This window comes from Rattus rattus, chromosome 16 (assembly GCF_011064425.1).
Source record: "Rattus rattus isolate New Zealand chromosome 16, Rrattus_CSIRO_v1, whole genome shotgun sequence".
Taxonomy (NCBI): Eukaryota; Metazoa; Chordata; class Mammalia; order Rodentia; family Muridae; genus Rattus; species Rattus rattus.
The window spans coordinates 30,318,412-30,339,311 of record NC_046169.1 but is presented as its reverse complement, the minus strand read 5'-3'; the positions used below and the strand labels follow the sequence as shown (position 1 = coordinate 30,339,311).

At 51.5% G+C, this 20,900-nt stretch overlaps 2 protein-coding genes across 2 annotated transcripts; one reads left to right on the top strand and one right to left on the bottom strand.

The window, feature by feature from the left end:
- The first annotated feature begins 306 nt into the window (after nucleotides 1-306).
- On the top strand, nucleotides 307-3,856 carry B3gnt4 (UDP-GlcNAc:betaGal beta-1,3-N-acetylglucosaminyltransferase 4). The gene is made up of 2 exons (XM_032886742.1): nucleotides 307-370; nucleotides 2,425-3,856. The coding sequence occupies exon 2, from the start codon at nucleotides 2,435-2,437 to the stop codon at nucleotides 3,482-3,484; it is 1,050 nt and encodes a 349-aa protein (XP_032742633.1). The 5' UTR covers nucleotides 307-370; nucleotides 2,425-2,434; the 3' UTR covers nucleotides 3,485-3,856.
- On the bottom strand, nucleotides 3,752-16,506 carry Diablo (diablo IAP-binding mitochondrial protein). The gene is made up of 6 exons (XM_032886743.1): nucleotides 16,393-16,506; nucleotides 15,563-15,689; nucleotides 11,774-11,905; nucleotides 9,906-10,016; nucleotides 9,696-9,792; nucleotides 3,752-4,536 (listed from the first exon to the last, which is right to left on the bottom strand). Exons 1-6 carry the CDS (start codon nucleotides 16,488-16,490, stop codon nucleotides 4,340-4,342), a joined length of 762 nt encoding a protein of 253 aa, XP_032742634.1. The 5' UTR covers nucleotides 16,491-16,506; the 3' UTR covers nucleotides 3,752-4,339.
- Between the last annotated feature and the right edge of the window lie 4,394 nt (nucleotides 16,507-20,900).

The following is a 20,900-nucleotide window of genomic DNA, read 5'->3' as shown; positions in this document are numbered from 1 at the left end:
AGAGCCTGAGAGTCTGTGTGGCCGCTGGCCGGGGGAAGGGACGCGGCGCTGGCAACCCAACGGGCTAGGGAAGGGGCGTCGTAGCTGCCACCAACCCGCAAGTGCGTCCCGGTGCAGACTCCAAGGTGGGACGGAGTCCGTGGCCCCGCCCCCATCACGAAACCCCGCCCCTCCGCCCTGCAGTTCCTTCCCCGAAGAGCCTCGCCGTTGCTCGATTTGGAGCTCCGCCCTCACTCATGGCCCCGCCCTCCCCCGGAGCTCCGCCTTCTCCGTGGGGCCCTGCCCCTAAAGCCCCGCCCAGCGGGGTTCCCTGCGCGCTGGGTGAGACGCAGCGCAGCTTGTGCGGTGCCTGCTTCCCAGGGGAGCCTAGGTAGGTCTTGGGGGCGGGGGAAGGTGAGGTCGCGCGGCCTGCCGCGCCTGGATCCCGTTGCCCGGAAGGACGGGAACCGCATTCTGCCGGTGCCTCTGCTGGAGGGCTTTCTGTTGCCCCTCCGTCGCAGGTCTGGGCTCGGCGGTTGCCCCGACGCACCGCGCTGCGGGCTCCGGCAACCGCAGTCCTCTAGATTCGGGTTGGAGGAATGGAGCTACCGGGGGCCCTTTCCTCAGAGCCCGAGGGCGAGGGCGAGGGCGCGGAGGGAGGACCGAGTCCCGCGGGACGGTGATTCGGGTAGGGAAGTGGGCTTTTCGGGGACTTTGGGGGAGGCGGCATGGGCGGGCTACTAGGTCACGGACAAACCAGAGTCCCCCTCATTGAGTGGCCGGATGGCAGCGGACTTCTCAAGCCTACGATCCCCGAGTAGCGACTCGGCAGTCACAGCATCCCCGCGAGGTGCAGCTCTGCTTTGCAATTTGAGCGGTTCCTTGGAGCCTCAGTCCCTTCCCTCCCGTCCAGGTCTTTCACCCAAGCCAGCACATGAATCACATTAAAACCGTAGGCACGCTTTGAATCCTCGCCTCAGGTGTTGCCCCGGAACCTTGCGGCCCTTCCCAGCTTCCCTAGATGAACAGCACTCTAGCCTCTGTATGCTGTCCTCTTCAGGCTCCTATTTCACCTTTTGTCCCCTTGCTTCATGCACTTGCCCAGATATCCCAGAGTTTTGTGGTCTTTTCTCAAGTCACTTCCTTCTTAGCAGTATCTGGTCTATCTCATGCCTGCTAGGGTGTCTATTCCTAGCTGCTTGGCTAACACTGTAGATGGTGGGAGAGATACTCTAGACATCTCTAGGGACAACCGGGTCGAAGCAACACTTTTTTTTTTTTTTTTTTTTTTTTTTGGAAGGATGGGAGAGATACAGTAATGTGTATTCAGAGATTTGTCTGCCACCCTGTGCCTCTCTGTTCCCATATTTAGGTGTGGCTCTCGCTCCAGGGAAGCAGGCAAGGAGAGCTATTAAAAACCGTGTATTAGGGTCTCGGGGTATAGCACAGGTAGTGCTTGGGTAGTGTGCATTCTCCCAGCACCACATAAAGCCCTGCTTGTGACCCCAGCAGTGGGGGGAGGTGGAGGCAGCTCTCAGGTGATTGACATCATCTGTGGTCACACAGCAAGCCTGAGGGTATTCAGGCATTGAGGTCATTTTGGTAAACCAGTAAGGCTGGTGGTTAATTAAGGCATAGTTCAAAGAAAAAGTCTCTTGGGAGAAAAAGTCAGCGACTTACATTAGGCAGGATGGGTAGTGACCTGGAGTGACAAATGACAGGAAGGTTGCGTTTTGTTACTGCAGACCTTGGGCAAGCTACTCTGGTGAATACCACTTTTTTGGCTTTGGTTCCTGGTTATGAGCCCCTCCCTGGATGTCTCCCCATGCTCTGAGTTTTGTTCTGAGACACATCACTGCCCATTGCCCTGTCACGTAGTTCTCTCTCCCAAGAGGCCTGGGACCCTGCTGTTGCCGGGGCTATATTACCCAGAAACTCAGGACAGGACGTGCCAGAGACCAGGCTGACTCCAGGCTTTGACTGTGTATCTGGCAACCTCAGAATGGCAGGTTTCGCGTGTGTAATGCATGCCACACAAGACTACAGTTATGCTATTTTCCCTAAAATTCCATATGGTACTTGAAAATGTTTATTATCTCTTAGCTTTACAATATAGCTACAAGCCACATGGGAGGAAAATGTTGAGCCCTGCCAAGAAGGTGGCAGGAGGCAGGTGAGGGCTGGCAGGGCAGATGGTTTAAGTCTTTTCTCCAGGGAGGGAGGATCTCTGCAAAGTGGCTCATGTCCATAATCTCCGCTCTTGGAGGGGCTGAGGAGAGAGACTTGCCACTAGTTCAAGGCTTGACCTAATCAAAATGAGACCGGGTTTTGAAAATCCAAGACAAAAGTCCCAGAGTTGGGCAAGGACTTAACTGAAGCAAGTAACTCATTTTGCTCCTGACATGGGGACCGTGTGAGCCTAGCTCGGGTGCTCTCTCCCCACAGGGCTCCGACTATGTTGCGCAGGCTGGGCTGTGTGCTGTTCTGTGCTCTTGTGGTTCTGCTGCTCGGCTGCCTGCTCTTTCTGAAGGAGCGAACACCAGCAGGCAGCTCCGAGGCCCACCAGCACTTCTTGGCACCGCCAAGGCCCCACCACAGCCAGTGCTCACCCAACCTCACAGTTGTTAACACCTCCCTGTCCCTGCCCAGCCGTCATCGCCTCTTCTTAACCTATCGTCATTGCCGAAACTTCTCCATCTTGCTGGAGCCTTCGGAGTGTGCCAGGGACATCTTCCTGCTCCTGGTCATCAAGTCTCAGCCGGCTCATATTGAACAGCGTGCAGCCATTCGGAGCACTTGGGGCCGGGCTGGGAGCTGGGCTAGAGGCCGGCAAGTGAAGCTGGTGTTCCTGCTGGGGGTGGCAGGACCTGTGCCCCCAGCCCAGCTGCTGGCCTATGAGAGTTGGCAGTTCGATGACATTCTACAGTGGGACTTCGCTGAGGACTTCTTCAACCTGACCCTCAAGGAGCTGCATGTGCAGCGCTGGATAGCCGCTGCCTGCACACAGGCCCACTTCATACTAAAGGGGGACGATGACGTCTTTATCCATGTTCCCAATGTGCTTGAGTTCTTGGAGGGCTGGGATCCAGCCCAGGACCTCCTCGTGGGAGATGTCATCCGCCTGGCTCGGCCCAACAGGAACACCAAAGTTAAATATTTCATCCCATTTTCCATGTACAGGGCCCGCCACTATCCACCTTATGCAGGAGGTGGAGGCTATGTTATGTCCCAGGCCACTGTGAGGCATCTTCACACAGCCATGGAGGAGGCAGAACTCTTCCCCATTGATGATGTCTTTGTGGGGATGTGCCTGAGGAAGCTGGGGGTGACTCCCATCCACCATGCTGGCTTCAAGACATTTGGAATCCAACAGCCCCTCAACCCCAGGGACCCTTGTCTGTACAGAGGGCTCCTGCTGGTGCACCGTCTCAGCCCCCTGGAGATGTGGACCATGTGGGCACTGGTGACAGACGAGAGGCTGGAGTGTGCAGCCCACAAACCCTAGCCACGAGGCGTGGGCTGAGCAAAGCTTTAGTGATTGAACCCCTGTCACCAGGAGAGACTACTGAAAACTGGTCCCTGCAGGTCAGCAGGAAGTGATCTATTTTTATAATGCCACCAACCTTAGTTGATTAAAAGTCTTCCAGCCTGGCAAATTTGTCCAGCATGTGCTGAAATGGGAGCGTGCGCTGCCAGGAGCCTTAGGAGAACCCAGGGCCCCTACAACTCCCACCGCCTCGGCCATGAAGGAAAGACGCTGCACGACAGCCCAGAAGACTTTTTTTTTTTTTTAATGCAAACACCAAACTTCTCTTCCTTTGGATACAGCAGAGAAATTCAAAGAAGGAACGAACAAGAAGCACGTGTTGGAGAGAAGGTACTGTGGGGAGCACCAGGGGAACTGTTCACACTGAGTAACGCCTTAGCTGAGCTGTGCTCACAGGGAGAAAGGACATTATAAACACAAAGAAATGTTACAAACCAGACAAGCTGCCCCCTTCCCTGTGGAGGAGCAAGCAGTAATTCATCCTTGAACATCTGAGTAACAGTAAAAACTGGAGTTAAACAGCTATTGAACTTAGGGTGTGGCAGAAAAGGCCCCTCCTCCATTGGCCCCGGTTGGTGAAGTGCTTTGGGAGTGAGGTAAAAGATCAAGAGAGAAGCTGCGTGAGGGACAGTGCAGAGCCAGGCCAGAGAGGCTGCGAGCAGAGAGAAGGGGCCAGGCACAGCTCGCAAAGGCTCTGGTCTGACTGTCAATGGCAGAACCTGTCAGCTTCTGCAGTTGGGACGTCACTGGGTGGATGTCATGCACCTCTTTCCCCTCCCCACAGAGTGGATGGACGGGCGCTGGGCTGAGCCCTCAATCTTCTCGCAGGTAGGCCTCCTCTTCCTGGTCCGCCGCCTCGTCGCTCGCTTCCTGTGTCTTCTGGCGCAGCTCTTGTGTCTGCACCTCCGCCAGCTTGGTTTCCGCCTTCTGGGAGAGCTGGCGCACCTCCTGCACCTGCGACTTCACCAACTGGATGTGATTCCTGGCGGTTATAGAGGCCTGATCTGCTCCTGTCAAAAGAGGACATTTGTGCTGAGCGCCACAGCAAGGACAGAAGTCACACACGAAGGCCTGAAGCTGGAGCTCGGCCCTCGGGTGGTCACCTTCCTGACCCTCTGGCTGCTGAGTTGAGGTTTGAGGTCTTATTTCTTTTGAGTGGGGTACCGGGTGCTGGAGAGCTGTGTAGTCACGAGTGCGTGCTATTCCAGAGGCTGGGGAGTGCCGTTGGTGGCCCAGCTACCTTTACAACTCAAGCTGCAGGGGCTCTGATGCCCTAGACTCTGGGGACGCCTGCACTCACAGGCACTGAATTGTTCAGACAAAACACTGTGGCCTCCCTATACATCCCAAGCTGGCCTTGAATTTCCGCCTGCCTCAGCCCTAAGGGCCCCAGCACACAGGGGAAGCTAATTCACGCACGTGCACTGCATCTGACTTGCAGCTCTAGTTGGGAGTCAGTCAGACTCAACCGTTAGTCGAGCCACCTGGGACCAGTTTGGTGTCTGTGCTGTTGGTGTCACAGATTCTGCTACAGGCGTCAGCGAGGCGAGCCCTCAGGAGATGAGGGACCCAGCCCTGTGGATGCACTGCAGGTGGGTGCTGGGCATCCGAACAACACGCATGTTACAGACTGAGCCACTCCAACCTAGAATTTTTGTTTTTGAATATCTAACTCTTCCCCCAAAATAACTGGGCGTGGTGTCCATCTCTGAATACAACTCCAACTTCCACTCTGATTGGTCCTTTATAGGTTCCTCAGCCTATCCGGAATGTTGATGGGGTGGCTGGTCTCTGGAGGGATGATGCTCATACTTAACTCTTTCCTCCTAAGGGAGAAACCCAATGTTTCTGTGCCTCGATCTTGTGTTTTGTTGAACTGCTGTTCTTAACCATTAGAGATGCAGACTTGGGGACACCGTCTAGTTTTTAGCTGTGTAGTGTGTCACGGTGCTAATGTCTAACAGCTTCCTTCATACAGGTTCTCATTTGATTTCGAGGAGGAGAGAGTGCGTGTGAAAGTCAGAGGACAGCTGGTGGGAGCCAGGTCTCTCCGTCACCCTTTGGGTCCTGGGGACTTGGTTCAGGTGGCCAGGCTTGGGCAGGAGCCTTCACCTGCTGAGCCACCTCGGTCTCCATCTCTGTGGTGCCGCACAGTGGCAGCGCTCGGTTCGTGTGCTTTGGAGGAAGTAAGGAGCAGGGAGTGGCATTTGTCAGCCCAGGACTTAAGACCCTGATCCCTAAGCCAAGAGTTATGGAGTTTTCCAAGACTTTTGGGCAATAATTTCTTCATTTTAAATCCCAAGCTTCTTTTCTCTCAAAATTGTTAGAAGTGATGGCGACACTGTGTCCCTGCAGCGACTGATGGAAGCATCTTGTAAACAGGACAGATGACGTCGTCCTTTATTGCAGGGTATCACTAGTAGGATTAAACCACAGTGCCTTTAAAGACTGTCACAACCAATCCAGCCCAGACGCGCTCCCTCTTCAGAGGCCACACCCACTGTCCTCTGCCTCAGTCTTTTCTGACCGCGCTTAGTTAATCTTATGCTCACATCTTTCCTTTTGCCTGTTTCCGACCCTGATTTTCACGAGCTGTGCTTTTATTAATTAACTTAGTGAGGGGCTGTGGGGGTCAGCTTTCAGCAGTCAGTTCTCCTTCCCCGCCTGCCTTGGGAGCAAACTCAGTATCCGCACCCTTACCTCAGTAGCCCCTAAGTTCACTTTCGTTTAATTTACTGAGGTTCCAGCCTGACTTGGATTTGCTTCCTACTCCAGCAAAGTCAGCCCACCCTCCTCTCCCTCTCAAGTGCTGGTATCACCGCCTGTCCTGTGTGGAGGGGAGGGTCTCTCACGGAGCCAGAAGACCCTTACTTGGCTGGGCTGCCCAGCAAGCTCCAAGGATCCTCCGGGTCTGCCTTCCTAGTGCGGGGATTACAGGTTCCCCACCACACGGCGAGTTTCCTCGTGGACGGTGGGGATCCAAACGCAGGCCCTCATCGCTGTGCTGAGGAAGCTGAGGTGGCCCCTTCAGAACCCCCTGGTTGGATCACACCTGGACCTGTCCTCAGAGCCCTAAACATCTGACATTCCTAGGAAGTCCTCCTCTAGCCCGGGGCTGCGTTTTAAATATTTTTGACTGACTGTGTGTGTGGATGCCATGTGTCTCAGGTCCCTGTGGAGGCCAGAAGAGGACACCAGCTCGCTTTGCTCTGCACTTAAGACAGCTGTGGGTGGCCTGAGGTGACTCTGCTTGAGATACTGACGGCCTGGCTTTTGGTTTTGAGGTGTAGGTAAGAAACCTCATGCATGCCAAGGGCTGCCACTCAGTAACAGTCCCACCCCAGGAACCATGTTTAAACTTTAGACCCGGAAGGCTGGTAGTGGGCTGAAGGTCAGTGAGGGATTCAATGATATAAAATCAGGTTTTTGGGAAGCAGGCCAACACTTTCTAGTATGTGTGTGTGATCTGAGTGTTTCTTTTAAATCTGGAAAAGCTGTCATTTAACTACTTGCTGCCCAAGTGCGAGGCCCAGAGTGTGGGTCTCTAGAGCAAGCTGGCCGGTGAGGCTAACACACTGGTGAGCTCTAGGTTTGACTGAGACCCTGCCTCCCTCACTGACTAGGGTGGAAGACAAGTGCGTCCAAGGCTGTGGTGAGCCTGGGCTTCTGCCCTGCCCTGTCCTGGGCTCCTCTGCACATCGCTGTCAGCTACTGAGGGTGGTGGCTGCTTTTGCAGTTTTTCATCGTTTCCCACCTTTCTGTGCTGTTGTGTTCCAGAATGCTTCTGTAAGCGTTTAGAACAGTCTCATACTTAGGTGTGGTACCGGTGTGCAGGGGAAAGTCGGGGGACAACTTCTGGGAGTCCTCTATTCTGTGGGTTCCAGGAATTGAAATCAGGTCATTGGTGTCATCTTGCTGGTCTCAGAATTATTGTTCTGGCACAGCCTGCTATTTAATGGCCTCCTTCTGAGTGCTTCGACCTTGTTTACACTTTACTTTGTATCTTGTGCACGTGTGTCAGAGGCCAACCTCTGGTGTGTCTCACTAAGCTAGGCTGACTACTGAGCCCCAGGGGTCACCTCCTTAGGACTTACGAGGGGGCGCCACCAGGCCTGGCTTTTACATAAGCGCTGTGGGTTGAATTCAGGCCCTGTACTAGCTCCCCAATCCCTTAGTCTGTATTTTCCTTCTTTTTGTTTTTTTGAGACAGGTTTTCTCTGTGTAGCCCTGGCTGTACTAGAACTAGCTTTGTAGACCAGGCTGGCCTTGAACTCAGATCCTCCTGCCTCTGCCTCCCCAGTGCTGAGATTAAAGTTGTACACCACCACTGCCTCAACAAAGTCCGTCATGTTTTCTCCACTTCTTTTTATGGTGCATGGCGCCAGGACCTATCCCCTCCCTATGCTTTCTCTCCCCAACTGCTACTTTACAGTCCAACTTTCCCAAGCTTTAGAAAAGTTTTTTCTTTCAAATTTGACTCAGGAATCATATTTCCCAAAGCGGAGGCAGATGGGAAAGCCCGTTTAACCAAATACACACCTTTAGTCTCCTATCCGCTATCTGCCTCTATTTTTGCAGGGCAAACCAGCCGCTACAGTCGGTCCCACTTTCTCTCTCTAGCACACTAGATTTTCCTCTGACACAGAGTTTTGGCTTACAGTGTAATATTTCTGAACAGCACTTTTCTTCCCAGTAGTGGTGGAGATCGAGGGGGCTCCTGGTACAGAGCTCAGCACTCCCTGGGAAGCTGCCCCTCCGACAACACTTCCATAATCTCTTATTTCTGAAATGTTAAGTGTTCTCACTTTTCTGCAGTATGGTACAAAATGTAATTGCGGACCACACTGACTTTCCAAAAAAAAGTAAAGCCAAGCCTGCTGGGAATGGCCACGTCTACAGTCCCAGCACGTGGGCGCTGAGGGAGGCGGGTAACTGGAAGCTTGGTGTTGGCTTGAGCTGCAGAGGCTCAACTCTCCTCAGCTGGGCGGCGCGCATCTCTAATCCCCCAGCACTGGGGAGGCAGGTAGCGCTCTATGAGTTTGAGACCACCCTGGTCTACAAACCGAGTTCCAGGCCAGCCAGGACTTAACACACAGAACCTTGTCCTGTGAAAAACAAAACACCCCACTACCTGAAAACATCACTTTTACAACCTGACACCATAAAGCTCAGTCCGATATTCTGAGGTAACAAAGTACCCATCTGATTTGGGACTGGATCTGATTACATGTTGAACATTTAGTCATTTCTCTTAGGTCCACTGGATTGACAGTGACAGTCAAATCACATCTTGGTACCGAAAAACATACTTCCTATGTTGGGTATTAAAGTAAGAGGATGAAGCTCTGGCCCTTAACTTAAGGTTCCTCATTTCTAGTATGTTAACCTGTATTTTTTTTTTCTTGAGATAAGTCTTATATTGTAACTAGCCCAGGCTAGTTAGCTTCAGGATTCATCCTCCTGCCTCAGCCTCCCAAGTGCTAGGATTATAGGCATTTGCACAGAGGGAAAATGAGGCAAAGGCTGAGTTTCAATTCGGTCACTCCTGACTGTAGCCTGGGGTCTTCAGAGTGGGAGTGATAGTACTAGGTCCGTGCTAATGTCCCTGTCATGTGTCACCACAGAGCCTAACAGAGACATGCTCCTTAGTTTAGAGGCTCACACCCACTTAGATCTGTCCTTCAGTTTAAAAGAGAAACCTAAAGCTATTTAGACACACGGCCTACCTTCTGACTGTACAAATGTCAAGGCTTGATGTGTCAGTGTCTGCAACCTGGGAGGCTGAGACCAGCCTGTTCTACATACAGTGAGTTTGAGGCTAGCCAAGGCCACACAATGAGACCACATCTGTTTCAAAACAACAACACAGAGCGGGGAAAACCTCTAAACCTGCACTTCTCCACTGTGGGTCCCGACTCCTTCAGGGGATGCAAACAGAGGTCCCGCATGTCAGATGTCTGCATTATGATTATGATGTAATGAGTTAACAGTTATAACACAGCAGCACAGTGCTATGGTCCGGGTCGCCATAGCATGAGCAACTATATGAAAGGGTCACAGCATTAGGAAGGTTGAGGACCACTGCTCTGAAATGTAATTTGTATCATCAGAGAATCTACATCTTTAACAACTAAATTAAAAACAAAGAAAATCCCAATCTTTTACCTACCAGTTTGATAGGCAGCCTCCGCAGCCATCTCTGAAAGGCTGACTGCTGTCATCCACGTGGTCTCCAGCTTCAAGTACTCCTGCTGCTTTGAAGTCATCTGCAGGGTTAGAAAAGAGCTCCAGACACCATGAAGGGGTTCACGCAGTCGGTTCGCAGTTCCGTTACAGTAATGAAGAGCACTATTTGGAAATGACTGACAGGCCCACTCACCTCAACTCTGGCTCCTATGATCACCTGCCACACCTCATCCTCCTCCTGGGAATTCATCTTCCCCAGCAAGCTTGTATACTGTCGGTACAGAGACACTAACGTGTAGACGGCCTACAGACACAGAACGGTAAGCGAGTCAAGAGGGGCTCCCTGAAAGGACAAGTGGCATTTACACCTTCAGATTACAAAGTCCTGCGGTGGTAGTGTGTCCTGGGATCTCAGCACTCAAGAGGCTGCAGCAGGGGGATTTCAAGTTCAAGATCACCCTGGGATAACAGCAAACCTGAGGCCAGCTTGAAATATATATAAGACTGTCTCAAATAAACATAAAAAGATCTCTTGTCCACTGAGCTGTGGGGATCCCTCCTCAGCCAGAGCTGGAGGCCAAGAGCAAGGCCAAGGCCTTGGGTGCCCTGTGGATCATTGTCATAAGGACTGTCATGAGTGGGTGCCCAAACACTGAAATTAGAGGCAGAGGTGACTCGAGCTTAGGAGGACCCAACATTACCACCCACCCTCACGCCCACCACACACAGGGTGCTTTTGTGTTTGTTCTCAGACAGGGTTTCTCTGTGTAGCCCTGGCTGTCCTGGAACTCACTCTATAGACCAGGCTGGCCTTGAACTCAGAGAACTATTTGCCTCCCAAGTGCTGGGATCAAAGGTGTGTTCTACCACCTCCTGACCTTTTCTTTGGATGCCTTTTAAAAAAATTTTTTATGGGGTTGGGGATCTGGCTCAGTGGTAGAGTGCTTGCCTAGGAAGCGCAAGGCCCTGGGTTCAGTCCCCAGCTCCGAAAAAAAAAATTTTTTTTTATATGCATGGTGTTTTATATGCATGCCTCCATGTGTGTCTGTGTGAGGGCGTCAGATCCCCTGGAACTGGAGTTATAGTCAGGTGTGAGCCGCCATATGGGTGCTGGGAACTGATCTCCGGAAGAGCGGCCTAACTATTGAGCCATCTCTCCAGCCTCCCCCACCCCATACACACCACAGAGACAGGTTCTAGGTCAACTAGGCTGGTCTAGAATTCAGAGGCCTCCCTGCCTCTGGCTCTAGAATGCCAGGGTCACACACAGCCTGCCTTTAAAATTTTGGTTAGTAATGTAATCTCTGAGTTCAAGGCTAGCCTGATCTACATAGAAAGTTCCAAAGCTACACAGCTTTCTCAGAAAACTACATAAAACTTTCACTAGCTGTTCAGACAGAGAATGCACTGCAGGGAGAAAGGGAAAATGCACAGTGACTGAGACAGTGTCCGCTCTACCTGGCCGCCCAGGACGGCCCCATAAACCACCTCCTTCAGGGTCGCAGCTGTCTTGATGAGACAGTGAGTACTGCAGACCCTCTGAGCTCCTGGAACCAGATGTCTGTGTAAAATAAGGGGGCAGGAATTCCTGAAAAATATAAAGACCTATGCTCCAAGCCTTCTTTTCAGGCATGGAGTCCAACAGTTCAAACTGGCCTCTACCCCCCAAGTGCTGGGACTGTATACCCATCTGTGTGAGAAGAGACAACACCAAGCGTAGGAGACTAAACCAGGGCAAGCGCTCTACAGATGAGCTGCTGCAGAAGCCCCGCCCTCAGCATCATTGTTTAAAAAGGAGCAGACTGTAAATATCTGAGGACCAAGAGCCTAGGCCTCCACTAAAGCTAAGCTGTCACTACATACGTAAAAGCCTGGCTAAGTCCCAATAAAACATGAACACAGCTATGAGAGCAGATATGATTACGAGCCAGAGTTTGCAACCTGCTGGGTCAGCAAATCAATGCTTAAGAGGGGATGAGGGTGGTAGCCCGGCACCCATACACCTCTGGATTCTACCAACACTGAAAAACTTAAAGACCGCACAAGAGGAGACGTACGTACCTTAGTATACTCGGTGATGGCTTCGATCAGTGCGTACGTGGTTTGAGACAGAAAGGTAGAGGTGCTGTCCGTTACCAAAGACACAGCCCTCCTCATCAGTGCTTCGTTGCTGAGAGACTGAGGCTCCGATTTCTGAAAGACAAACACTCACTCAGCTGCCAACCTGCAGAAAGCCAAGATGAACACTTGGTGGTCTTGGAAGACAGCCCAATGTCACTTCAAGCTTGTCGAAGCTGCCGCTCTGTGCTTATTGGGAAAACATTCTTAGGCTTTAATGACTTAAGGTAGCACTTAAAGTCTCCCTACGCTCATTGTCTGTCCTAGCGAACAAAGCACTTTAACACAACATAACTAGTCCATGAAGCTACAACTTGCTATCTGGTTAGATGCTGAAAAGTATAAAGATGTTAACTGGTCCCAGCGTTCTGGAGGCAGAGGCAGGCAGATCTCTGAGTTGGAGGCCAGCCTGGTCTACAGGGTGATTCCTAGGATAGCCAGGGGTACAACGAGAAAACCCTATTTCAGAAACCCAAATATAGGGGCTGGAGAGATGGCTCAGCAATTAGGGGCATTGGCAGCTCTTCCAGAGTCCCGAGTTCCCAACAACCACAAGGTGGCTCACAGCCATCTAAAATGTGATCTGATGCTCTTCTGGCGCATCAGATAGAACACTCATACATAAAATAAATCTTTTTAAAAAAATATATAAAAAGACTTTCTCTTCCTTCATTTCAGGACCAGGACAAAACACCTAGAAAACAGAGTAATCAAGTGTCAGGGAGCAGGGATGGATTTTTGGAAGACCAAAAATCAATGGAACCTTATACAGAAATATGGGACCTTGGTCACTCTAAAACTGACAACCGCAGTGATCTATCATTTAAATAAGTAACTCTTTGCTCTCCAGAGAGCCCTCACTGTGTGTTACAACCAGCTGCTCTGATTTACTTCCTGTCTTGATTTGGCTGCGTGGAGCATAAGCTCCCAGAGCAACTGTTACAGGACTAGGAACGGTTTTCTGACACAGAACAATCAAGAACTTCATCACATCTGGATTTCAGACAGACCAAACTGAAGAGCTACCCGGAATGACAGCTCTGCTCACAGGAACCTTTTATTTTTTTTTACTTATTCACTTTATATCTGGGCCATGGCTCCCCTCCCCATCACCCCTTCCCACAATCCTTCCCCCATCACCCCCCTTCTCTGAGTGGGTGGAGGCCCCCTTGGGGTACCCAACCCTGGTACTTCAAGTCTCTTTAAGGCTAGGTGAGAAGCTAACTTTTGACACAGCCTCTTGAAAACCTGAGAATAATGTTAACTTCACAAAGTCTTCCCCATTTCCACTGTGGCTGTCACTGCTTTCTACAGACAGTGAGATCCATGCACAGAACATATCAGTTAAACCTCAAAGCAATCTTCTCCCAAGCCTGTGGTTCTAATGATCTACTGACCCAACATAGTGCCACACAGATTGTCATCAAACGTGAAAACATCCATCTATCTATCTAGTAGCCAGAAAGAGGACAGACAGTTGACGGGGAACTCAGACTTTAAAAGGATGTGACTTGGTACTGAAGAAGCTAGGACTAGGACAGGTAAGGTCTAAGGGAGGGAGGGAGGGAGGGAGGGAAAGCCTGGTTGGCACGAGAGACAGAAAACTGGTTAGGCTACTGCAGTGCGGGCAGAACTGCACAGTTAGCTCTGTAGCACTCACGGAGCTCTGACAGTGGACCTACACTGCAGGAGAGTGACTGCAGCAGCTCCAGTCCTGTAGCCCAGAACGGACTTAGAAAGCTGTAAATGAAGAGGAAAAACCCCACAATTCTGAGAAAAAATAACAAAACCTTGGGGGCTGGCGAGGTGACCCAGCTGTCGAGGCACCTGGCTGCTGAGCCCGACAACCTCACTGCGGCCGTCCTGATACTCTCACCCACAACTCAAAATTTAGCTCCTCTCCATAAACCATACAGCCAGTGACTAGAAAAACCATCACTTTCCTATCAGCTGCTCACTGACCTTTCCAATGGAAAGGGTCTTCCGATGGAGACCCACTGCTTTATCTCAGCAAATGGCAATTCAAGTGGGAAACAGCTTTTCCCTCACTCCCCTGCTGCCTGCCAGCCATCAGCTCATCTAAACTGTACCGTTAGCCAGATCATACATTCCAAGTACAAATTCGTCAGGGCCTTCAGTGTGAAATCCAAAGCCCCACAATGAATCACAAAAACCAGTCACAGTATTTGATCCCTGCTTCTCTCTCTGGCCTCACTCCACCCACCTTGCTTTGCTGCATGCCACACAAAATGCAGCTTCCAGGCTTTTGCCTATGACCCCCTCCTGCTGCAGGCCTCTCCCTCACCCAGATTACCCAGGGCTAGCTTTCTCGAAGCATCCTTAAATGAAGGAGTCTCACCCCACCCCACCCTATCTTTCTTCACATCACATCACCAGCTGACACTCTTTCTTTTCTGAGATGGGTCTTCTCTGTGTAACTGCCATGGCTGTCCTAGAATTCACTCTGTAGACCAGGCTGCCTTTGAACTCATAGAGAACCATCTGGGATTAAAGGTGTGTTCTGTCATCTCTCGGCCTTTTCTATTCACATGGTGTTTTATATGCATGCCTTCTCATGTGTCTGTGTGAGGGTGTCAGTTCCCCCAGAACTGGAGTTATAGCCAGATGTTGGTGCTGGGAATTGAACCTGGGTCCTCTAGAAGAGCAGCTACTGCTCCTGACTTCTGAGCCATCTCTCCAGCCTCCCCACTCTGCACAGAACTATGCAGAGCACAGGTATGTGCAACTACAATCCAGAGAGTGTGTGTAACTAACCCAGCCTCAAACTCGATTTTCCTGCCTTAGCCTCCCCCAGTGTTTGGATTATAGAAATTTACCACTACACTCAACTTATATTTATTTTCTACCCTAATGTACATTTTACGATAGTAAAAAAATTGTATTTTCTTTCCCTCTTGCCTTCCCAGTGTAAATGGCACAAATTGTTGAGTAAAGTTTGCTGAATGACAGACTGGCCAACAGACTATCACGTTCTTTTATCTCACCCTTTCCTTTATGTAACTTTAAATAGTGCTTATCCCAGGTACTGACTAGGTGACCAGAATCTGACTCCTGATTAACTCTGGCCTCCCTTACTACCCAGCTCTTCACTCCACTACTAATCCTGTGCCCCCAGGGCTTATCTGGTGGGATCTAAGATGGTTGGTTGTCAGTGACAGCCAAGCAACCTCTAACTTCCTTACAGTCACAAGAGCTCTCCAGTGCCAGCACAGTTGACAATTACCTCAGTGCAGACTAAACCGTATCAAAACCCAAGAAGAAGTGGCATGTGAATTCCCAGGAAACAGCCCCCCATCCACAGGAGGAACACGTGACTATTCCTCCCATTTCTGCCTATCCTCCCTGCAATTCCTTTACAATTTTTATTTTTAATCTCTGGACTCAACGGTTAAGAGCTCGTTTGCAGAGTTTACACCCTTCTATTCTGGTATAAGAATAAAGGTCCACTTCCCAGTTCAACTGACGCTCAGTTTCAGAGGGGGTGGAGTCGGGGGTAAAATCTGGCAACAGCACTGTTTCTACGACATGAGAAGATGGAAATGGGAAGCCTGCTTAACTCGGAAGATGCGGTATATTACACGACATCATGGAAGGTGGTACTCGTGAAAGGGTGGCAGCTTGTACTCGGGAGCTCACTAACACCTGGAAATAGTCCCCAGTGTCCTTTCCCTGGCCCTTTTACTCTACAACAGTCACACAAGCATTCCTTACCTGAGCAATAGGAACGGCGCACAATGTCACACCGAATCCAGTCAACATAGTTTTGTGCCATGGTCTTATCAATTCTGAGAAACAGCGTTTCTTAGAGTTAGCCGAGACAGGAAAACGCTGTCCGTACCTGGAAAACAGAAGTCAAAATGTAAAAAGCCCTAATCAATCTGTAAAAGGCTCTTTGGTCCGCGGGAGTTTGGACCAAGGAGTAAACTAAATGAGGAAGTGCCAGCAGTCTTCCAAGAAAATAAACCACACAGGACAGGCGGCCTGTGCAATCTCAGAGGCATGCGGGATCTGAGTTGCGAGAGCTTCAGGGCGCGTTCCGCTAGGTGGAGAAGTTTAAAAGTTGCCTCAGCTGCTTAGCAACTTGTCGCCAACATAAAACTTTCCGCATAAAACTTTTCTAGCTTTGGACCCGGGCCTGAGTTCCAGGTGTCTCCAATGGTCCCCCCTAGCAAAGCCCGGGGCCAGCAGCTGGCGAGCACCGCTGGCCCCCGGCGGCGGAGTTTCCTGGGACCTGTGTTCCCTAACAACGCGCCTGCAGCCGACGCCGTGGCCCGTCTGTCCCTCAGTGTCCTGACTTGTGGGCCATCTCTCCAGCCTCCCTACTCTGCAGGCTCAAGGGCCCCATAAAGACAGCCCCCGGCTTGGGAGGAGACCCACTTTCAGGAGTCACTAATGAAGGACGGGGGACGAAGGTGGGGGCCCTCCTTAAACTTCAGAAGGAGGTGGGACGCGGCGGCTCGCGGCCTGGGCCGACGCACTGGCCGGCGCTACGCGCCAAGCTCCTCTCTGCCGCCTCCTGCCCTCTGCTGCCGCAGCCGTACCTGAACAGAAAGGTTACGCTCCGAGTCATCCAACTCCTCAGAGCCGCCATCCCGCGGCGGACGGACGCCGGACGCACGCGCCGGAAGTGACGCAGCATAGCAAGCAGAAGCGCGAGCGAGGCGGGGCCCAAGGAGCCCGGGGCTTCATGGTCACGCCCCCGCTGGAGGACGCGATTGCGATTGGACAGGAGGAATGGGCGGGGCCAGAACACCAGGAAACGGCTTTAACGGTCGCACCTGGCTTTCAACCGCTCCGGTTTCGGCGCAGGTCGCCGCAGGCTCCAGTGCACGGGTGCTGAGCCGGGTCGCGAGCCGTGACGCGTGTAGTGGGCTTGGGGCGAGGCGGGGCCGCTCTTGGAAGAGGAACTGCGCTCCTCCGGGAGGGGAAGCTCGGAGTCGGGGCGGGGCGGGGCGGGGCGGGGCGGGGCGAGCGCGGGCCCGAGCGCTGTCACTTCAGCACCAAGAAGTAGGTGGTCCAGCCGGCCAGCAGGAGCGCCCCGATGAGCACGGTGTAGCTGAGGAGCACGAAGGCGAGCAGCTCCCGCAGCAACTGCAGCACGTGGATAGTGGACGAGGTCGGCATCGCCCTGCAAAGACCAGGAGCCTGAGCACGAGTGGGGTGCAAGCGACGGACCGCATTCTTCCAAGGCCAAGGAAGCCCAAAGTTCTGTTCTGCCCTACACTGAAAGTACTGTCTAAAGCAGTAGTTGTCCCCACTCTCGCTGGCACTTGAGCTCAGAAAACGGAAGGAGTCTTGTCTTTTCCAGTCCTGACTTTGCATTAGGTTCCAACGCGGCTCTCTCTTCCCACTATCTCTTGCATTTTTAATGCAGCTAGTGCCGCTAATGGGCTAGTGGAGGACAGTTTTATTTTTTCCTTCACTCAAGTTGCAGCCCCGTCTGTGGTCCTCACGGTGGAGGGGAAGCAGCAGGCCGTTGCTCATCCCCTCCCCCTCCTGTCCCCCTGTCATTCTCCTGGCCCGAGGACTGTCAATGGTTAGATTTTAAGGGATGTTTGTTGTATGTGCCCCAGCATGCTTGCCTAATGGCCAGTCAGGATGAAAACTGAAGTGATGGGTACTAACTTGATCTAGTTCATGTCTTTCCCGATATGCTTCATGCACCCCACCCCTGCTAATTTCACCTCAGATGCTAAGAGTCGCAAGCTAGCTCATCTTCATTGCTGCCTTGTCTAGCGGTTCCCCTCAATGGTAGCCTCTAGTTTCCCCACTCTTCCCAATTTGCTTACTTGGCAAAGTTTCCACGGCTCTTCCACTGCCACAGCTTCCACAGCTTCTCTCTGGTCTGGTGAAAGTAGACTTGAGTGCACTCCAGCGATCTGGGCAGAGCTGAGAGGTCTTCAGGCAGCAGAAGCACTCAACAACTAGGTGTGGTCTAGCGGCCAATTACAACCTCTGTGTGGTTTCTGAGCTCCCAGGGAGCTGCGCATTGGCAATCCCAGACCAGGCGGGGCATTAGCAACCCTGCCCGCCCTCTGCCTGTGTTACCTCCACAGTCTACAGGAGGAGGCATCCGTGGTTTCCAAGGCTCCTGACTCAAATGGGCTGAACAAGTGGTACACTAGGGGGTATTTCAAGCCCCTTCTTGTCTTGCTTGTCTAAACACTCCAGATGAGCTGTATTTCCAATACGTCTAACACTGAGAACAGCCCTGTTAAGTCTGGGACCTGGCAGAACCACAGCGCGTTCACTAAGACTATCTTGGTAACGGAAAAGCTGCTGATTTAAGAAAGACAAGTGTGAACGTGAATGTGTATGTGAGAACCATAGATGATAGCCCCAGAGTGCTTGATCCTAATTTATAAAGTTTAGCGGTTTGCAAACTCATTACCCGGGCACCTTCCCAGTATGCCTGGGACTTCCAAGTTCAACTATCAACGTGAAGCACAGAAGGAGTCAGCTGGGAAAGCACAGGGAACTTTCCCGTTCCCCATGTAACAGGGGGAAAGCAAGCAGAAATATACAGCTTACTCTTGCTCATACTAGATTATAAGGACTATTCTTTGACCTTTGAAAAGGCAGGCGGTGTGGCTGTCAACCCTTTTATAACATCATCATCCAGAAGCAAATGGCCCCTTAATTCAATCAGGATATCTTATTATCAAATCACTGCCTGGGTGAAGCCTGGTGGAAAACCGGGGCAGGACATCCACACACAGCCCAGGAAGCCAGTGAGTACTAATTGCTCCCCCAGAGGACTGGGCATCTAAAGGGCTCCATGTCCTGCCTCATCCCCAGAAGGACAGGGTGGCTGGGATGTACACCATCGCCCTATAACCAGCGTGACAGATGGAAGGATCAAGCCGTTCAAAGCAGGCCTCTCTTCCCTCCTCCCTCACACTTCAGTTGTGTTTTACACTTCGTAGCATCCTGCAAACCTGGAAACCGGGGTATTTCATAGCAATAGATTAAGAAGCTAAGAGACAGGACATGGGAGCTGACAAGATGGCCGTCAGAGCTTGCCGCGTCTGACAACCTGAATTCAGTTCTCGAGACTCACATGGTGGAAGGAGAAAAACAACTCTTTGAAAGCTGCCCTATACTTCCTACAAGTATGAATGTGTGTGTCAATGTGTATACATGTGCATACATATAAGCATATGACACACATATACACACACTATACACATTAAATAATAAAGAACTACAGCATGGTATAAAATTCACATTGATCCATCTATAAATGATGAGAAATTTTGCATACTGCCCTTTCCTTGTGTGGTCTGATAAGGTGTCCTCTGTTATACCATGACGAACTGCATCCATCCTAAAGAACCACTTCCTACCTAGAGACAACACTTTGTCTGCATTCCTGTGCTTTAATAGCTCTTACCATAGTCCCTCTTCCCCTTGCTTCAAATACCTAGTTCATTTTGCTGTTTCGAATTTTCTGGGCATTCAAAGAGACGCTCAGGGGGTTGGGGATTTAGCTCAGTGGTAGTGCGCTTGCCTAGGAAGCGCAAGGCCCTGGGTTCGGTCCCCAGCTCTGAAAAAAAAGAACCAAAAAAAAAAAAAAAAAAAAAAAACGACTTGGACGCTCAGCACCCTTGACCGGTCAGGGAAATGCAAATCAAAACGACTCTGAGAGCCCATCTTACACCTTTCAGAATGGCCGTGATCGCAAACACGAGTGACAGCTCAGGCTGGTGAGGGTGAGGAGCAAGGGGAGCACTACTCCGCTGGTGATGGGAGAGGGTGAAGAGCAAGGGGAGCACTCCTCCACTGGTGATGGGAGAGGGTGAGGAGTCAGGGGAGCACTCCTCCACTGCTGGTGGGAGTGGGTGAGGAGCAAGGGGAGCACTCCTCCACTGGTGATGGGAGAGGGTGAGGAGCAAGGGGAGCACTCCTCCACTGGTGATGGGAGAGGGTGAGGAGCAAGGGGAGCACTCCTCCACTGGTGATGGGAGAGGGTGAGGAGCAAGGGGAGCACTCCTCCACTGGTGATGGGAGAGGGTGAGGAGCAAGGGGAGCACTCCTCCACTGGTGATGGGAGAGGGTGAGGAGCAAGGGGAGCACTCCTCCACTGGTGATGGGAGAGGGTGAGGAGCAAGGGGAGCGCTCCTCCACTGCTGGTGGGAGCGTAAACCTGTACAGGCACTTAGGAAGTCAATATGGCTTCTCAAGAAAATTGGAAATCAATCTACCACAAGATCTGACTCTATCATTCCTGGGCATATACCCAAAGGACACTCCATCCTACCAAAAGGACACTTGCTCAACTACGTTCATAGCTGCTTTATTTATAATAGCCAGAAACTGGAAACAGCCTACAAGCCCTTCAACCGAAGAATGGATGAAGAAAATGTGGTACACAATAGGGTATTACTCAGCTGTGAGAAAAATCAATGACATCATAAAATTTGCAGGCAAAATCAAATGGATGGAACTGGGGCAAAATCATCCTGAGTGAAGTAACCCAGTCCCATGGTTGCATGGTGTGTACTTACATATAACTGCATATTAGCTGTAAAGTAAAAGACAGTAATGTTACAGTCCAGAGACCCTGAGAAGTTAAGTGACAAGGAGGGGTGGGAGTGGGGTAGGGAGGGACACAAGGATCTCCATGGAAAGGGGATATAGATTTCTTGGGTGGATTGGGGGGGCGTGTGGGGTTGGGGAGTTGGGAACAGGAGGGATCAGGTGCAGGGGAGGGAGAGAAAACACTAGAAGAAATGACTGGAATTGGGGGGGGGGCATTTCAGGGTCGAGCTGGAAACCCAGTGCAACGGAAGCCAGTGGAATCTACAAGAGTGACCCTAGTACAGACTCCTGGTGACGGGGGACACAGAGCCTGAGCCAGCCATCTTCTGTAACTAGGCAAGCCCTCAAGTGGAGGGACAGGGACACCAACCCAGCCACAAACCTTCAACCTATATTTTGCCCTGCTTGCAGGGTGCTCTGGGACTAGAGCCCAGCAGAACTGTCGTCAAAGGAACAAGAGAGATTTCGTTCAGCAGCTGACTGAAGCAGATGCAGTCCCACACCCACA

Excerpts from the sequence above, each read along its gene's own strand:
- B3gnt4 (XM_032886742.1), top strand. The coding sequence starts at position 2,435 with ATGTTGCGCAGGCTGGGCTGTGTGCTGTTCTGTGCTCTTGTGGTTCTG.
- Diablo (XM_032886743.1), bottom strand. The coding sequence starts at position 16,490 with ATGCTGCGTCACTTCCGGCGCGTGCGTCCGGCGTCCGTCCGCCGCGGG. Across the intron at positions 11,906-15,562 it reads GCGCCGTTCCTATTGCTCAG|AAATCGGAGCCTCAGTCTCT; the intron begins GTAAGGAATGCT and ends TTTGTCTTTCAG. Across the intron at positions 10,017-11,773 it reads CCATCACCGAGTATACTAAG|GCCGTCTACACGTTAGTGTC; the intron begins GTACGTACGTCT and ends CTGTGTCTGTAG.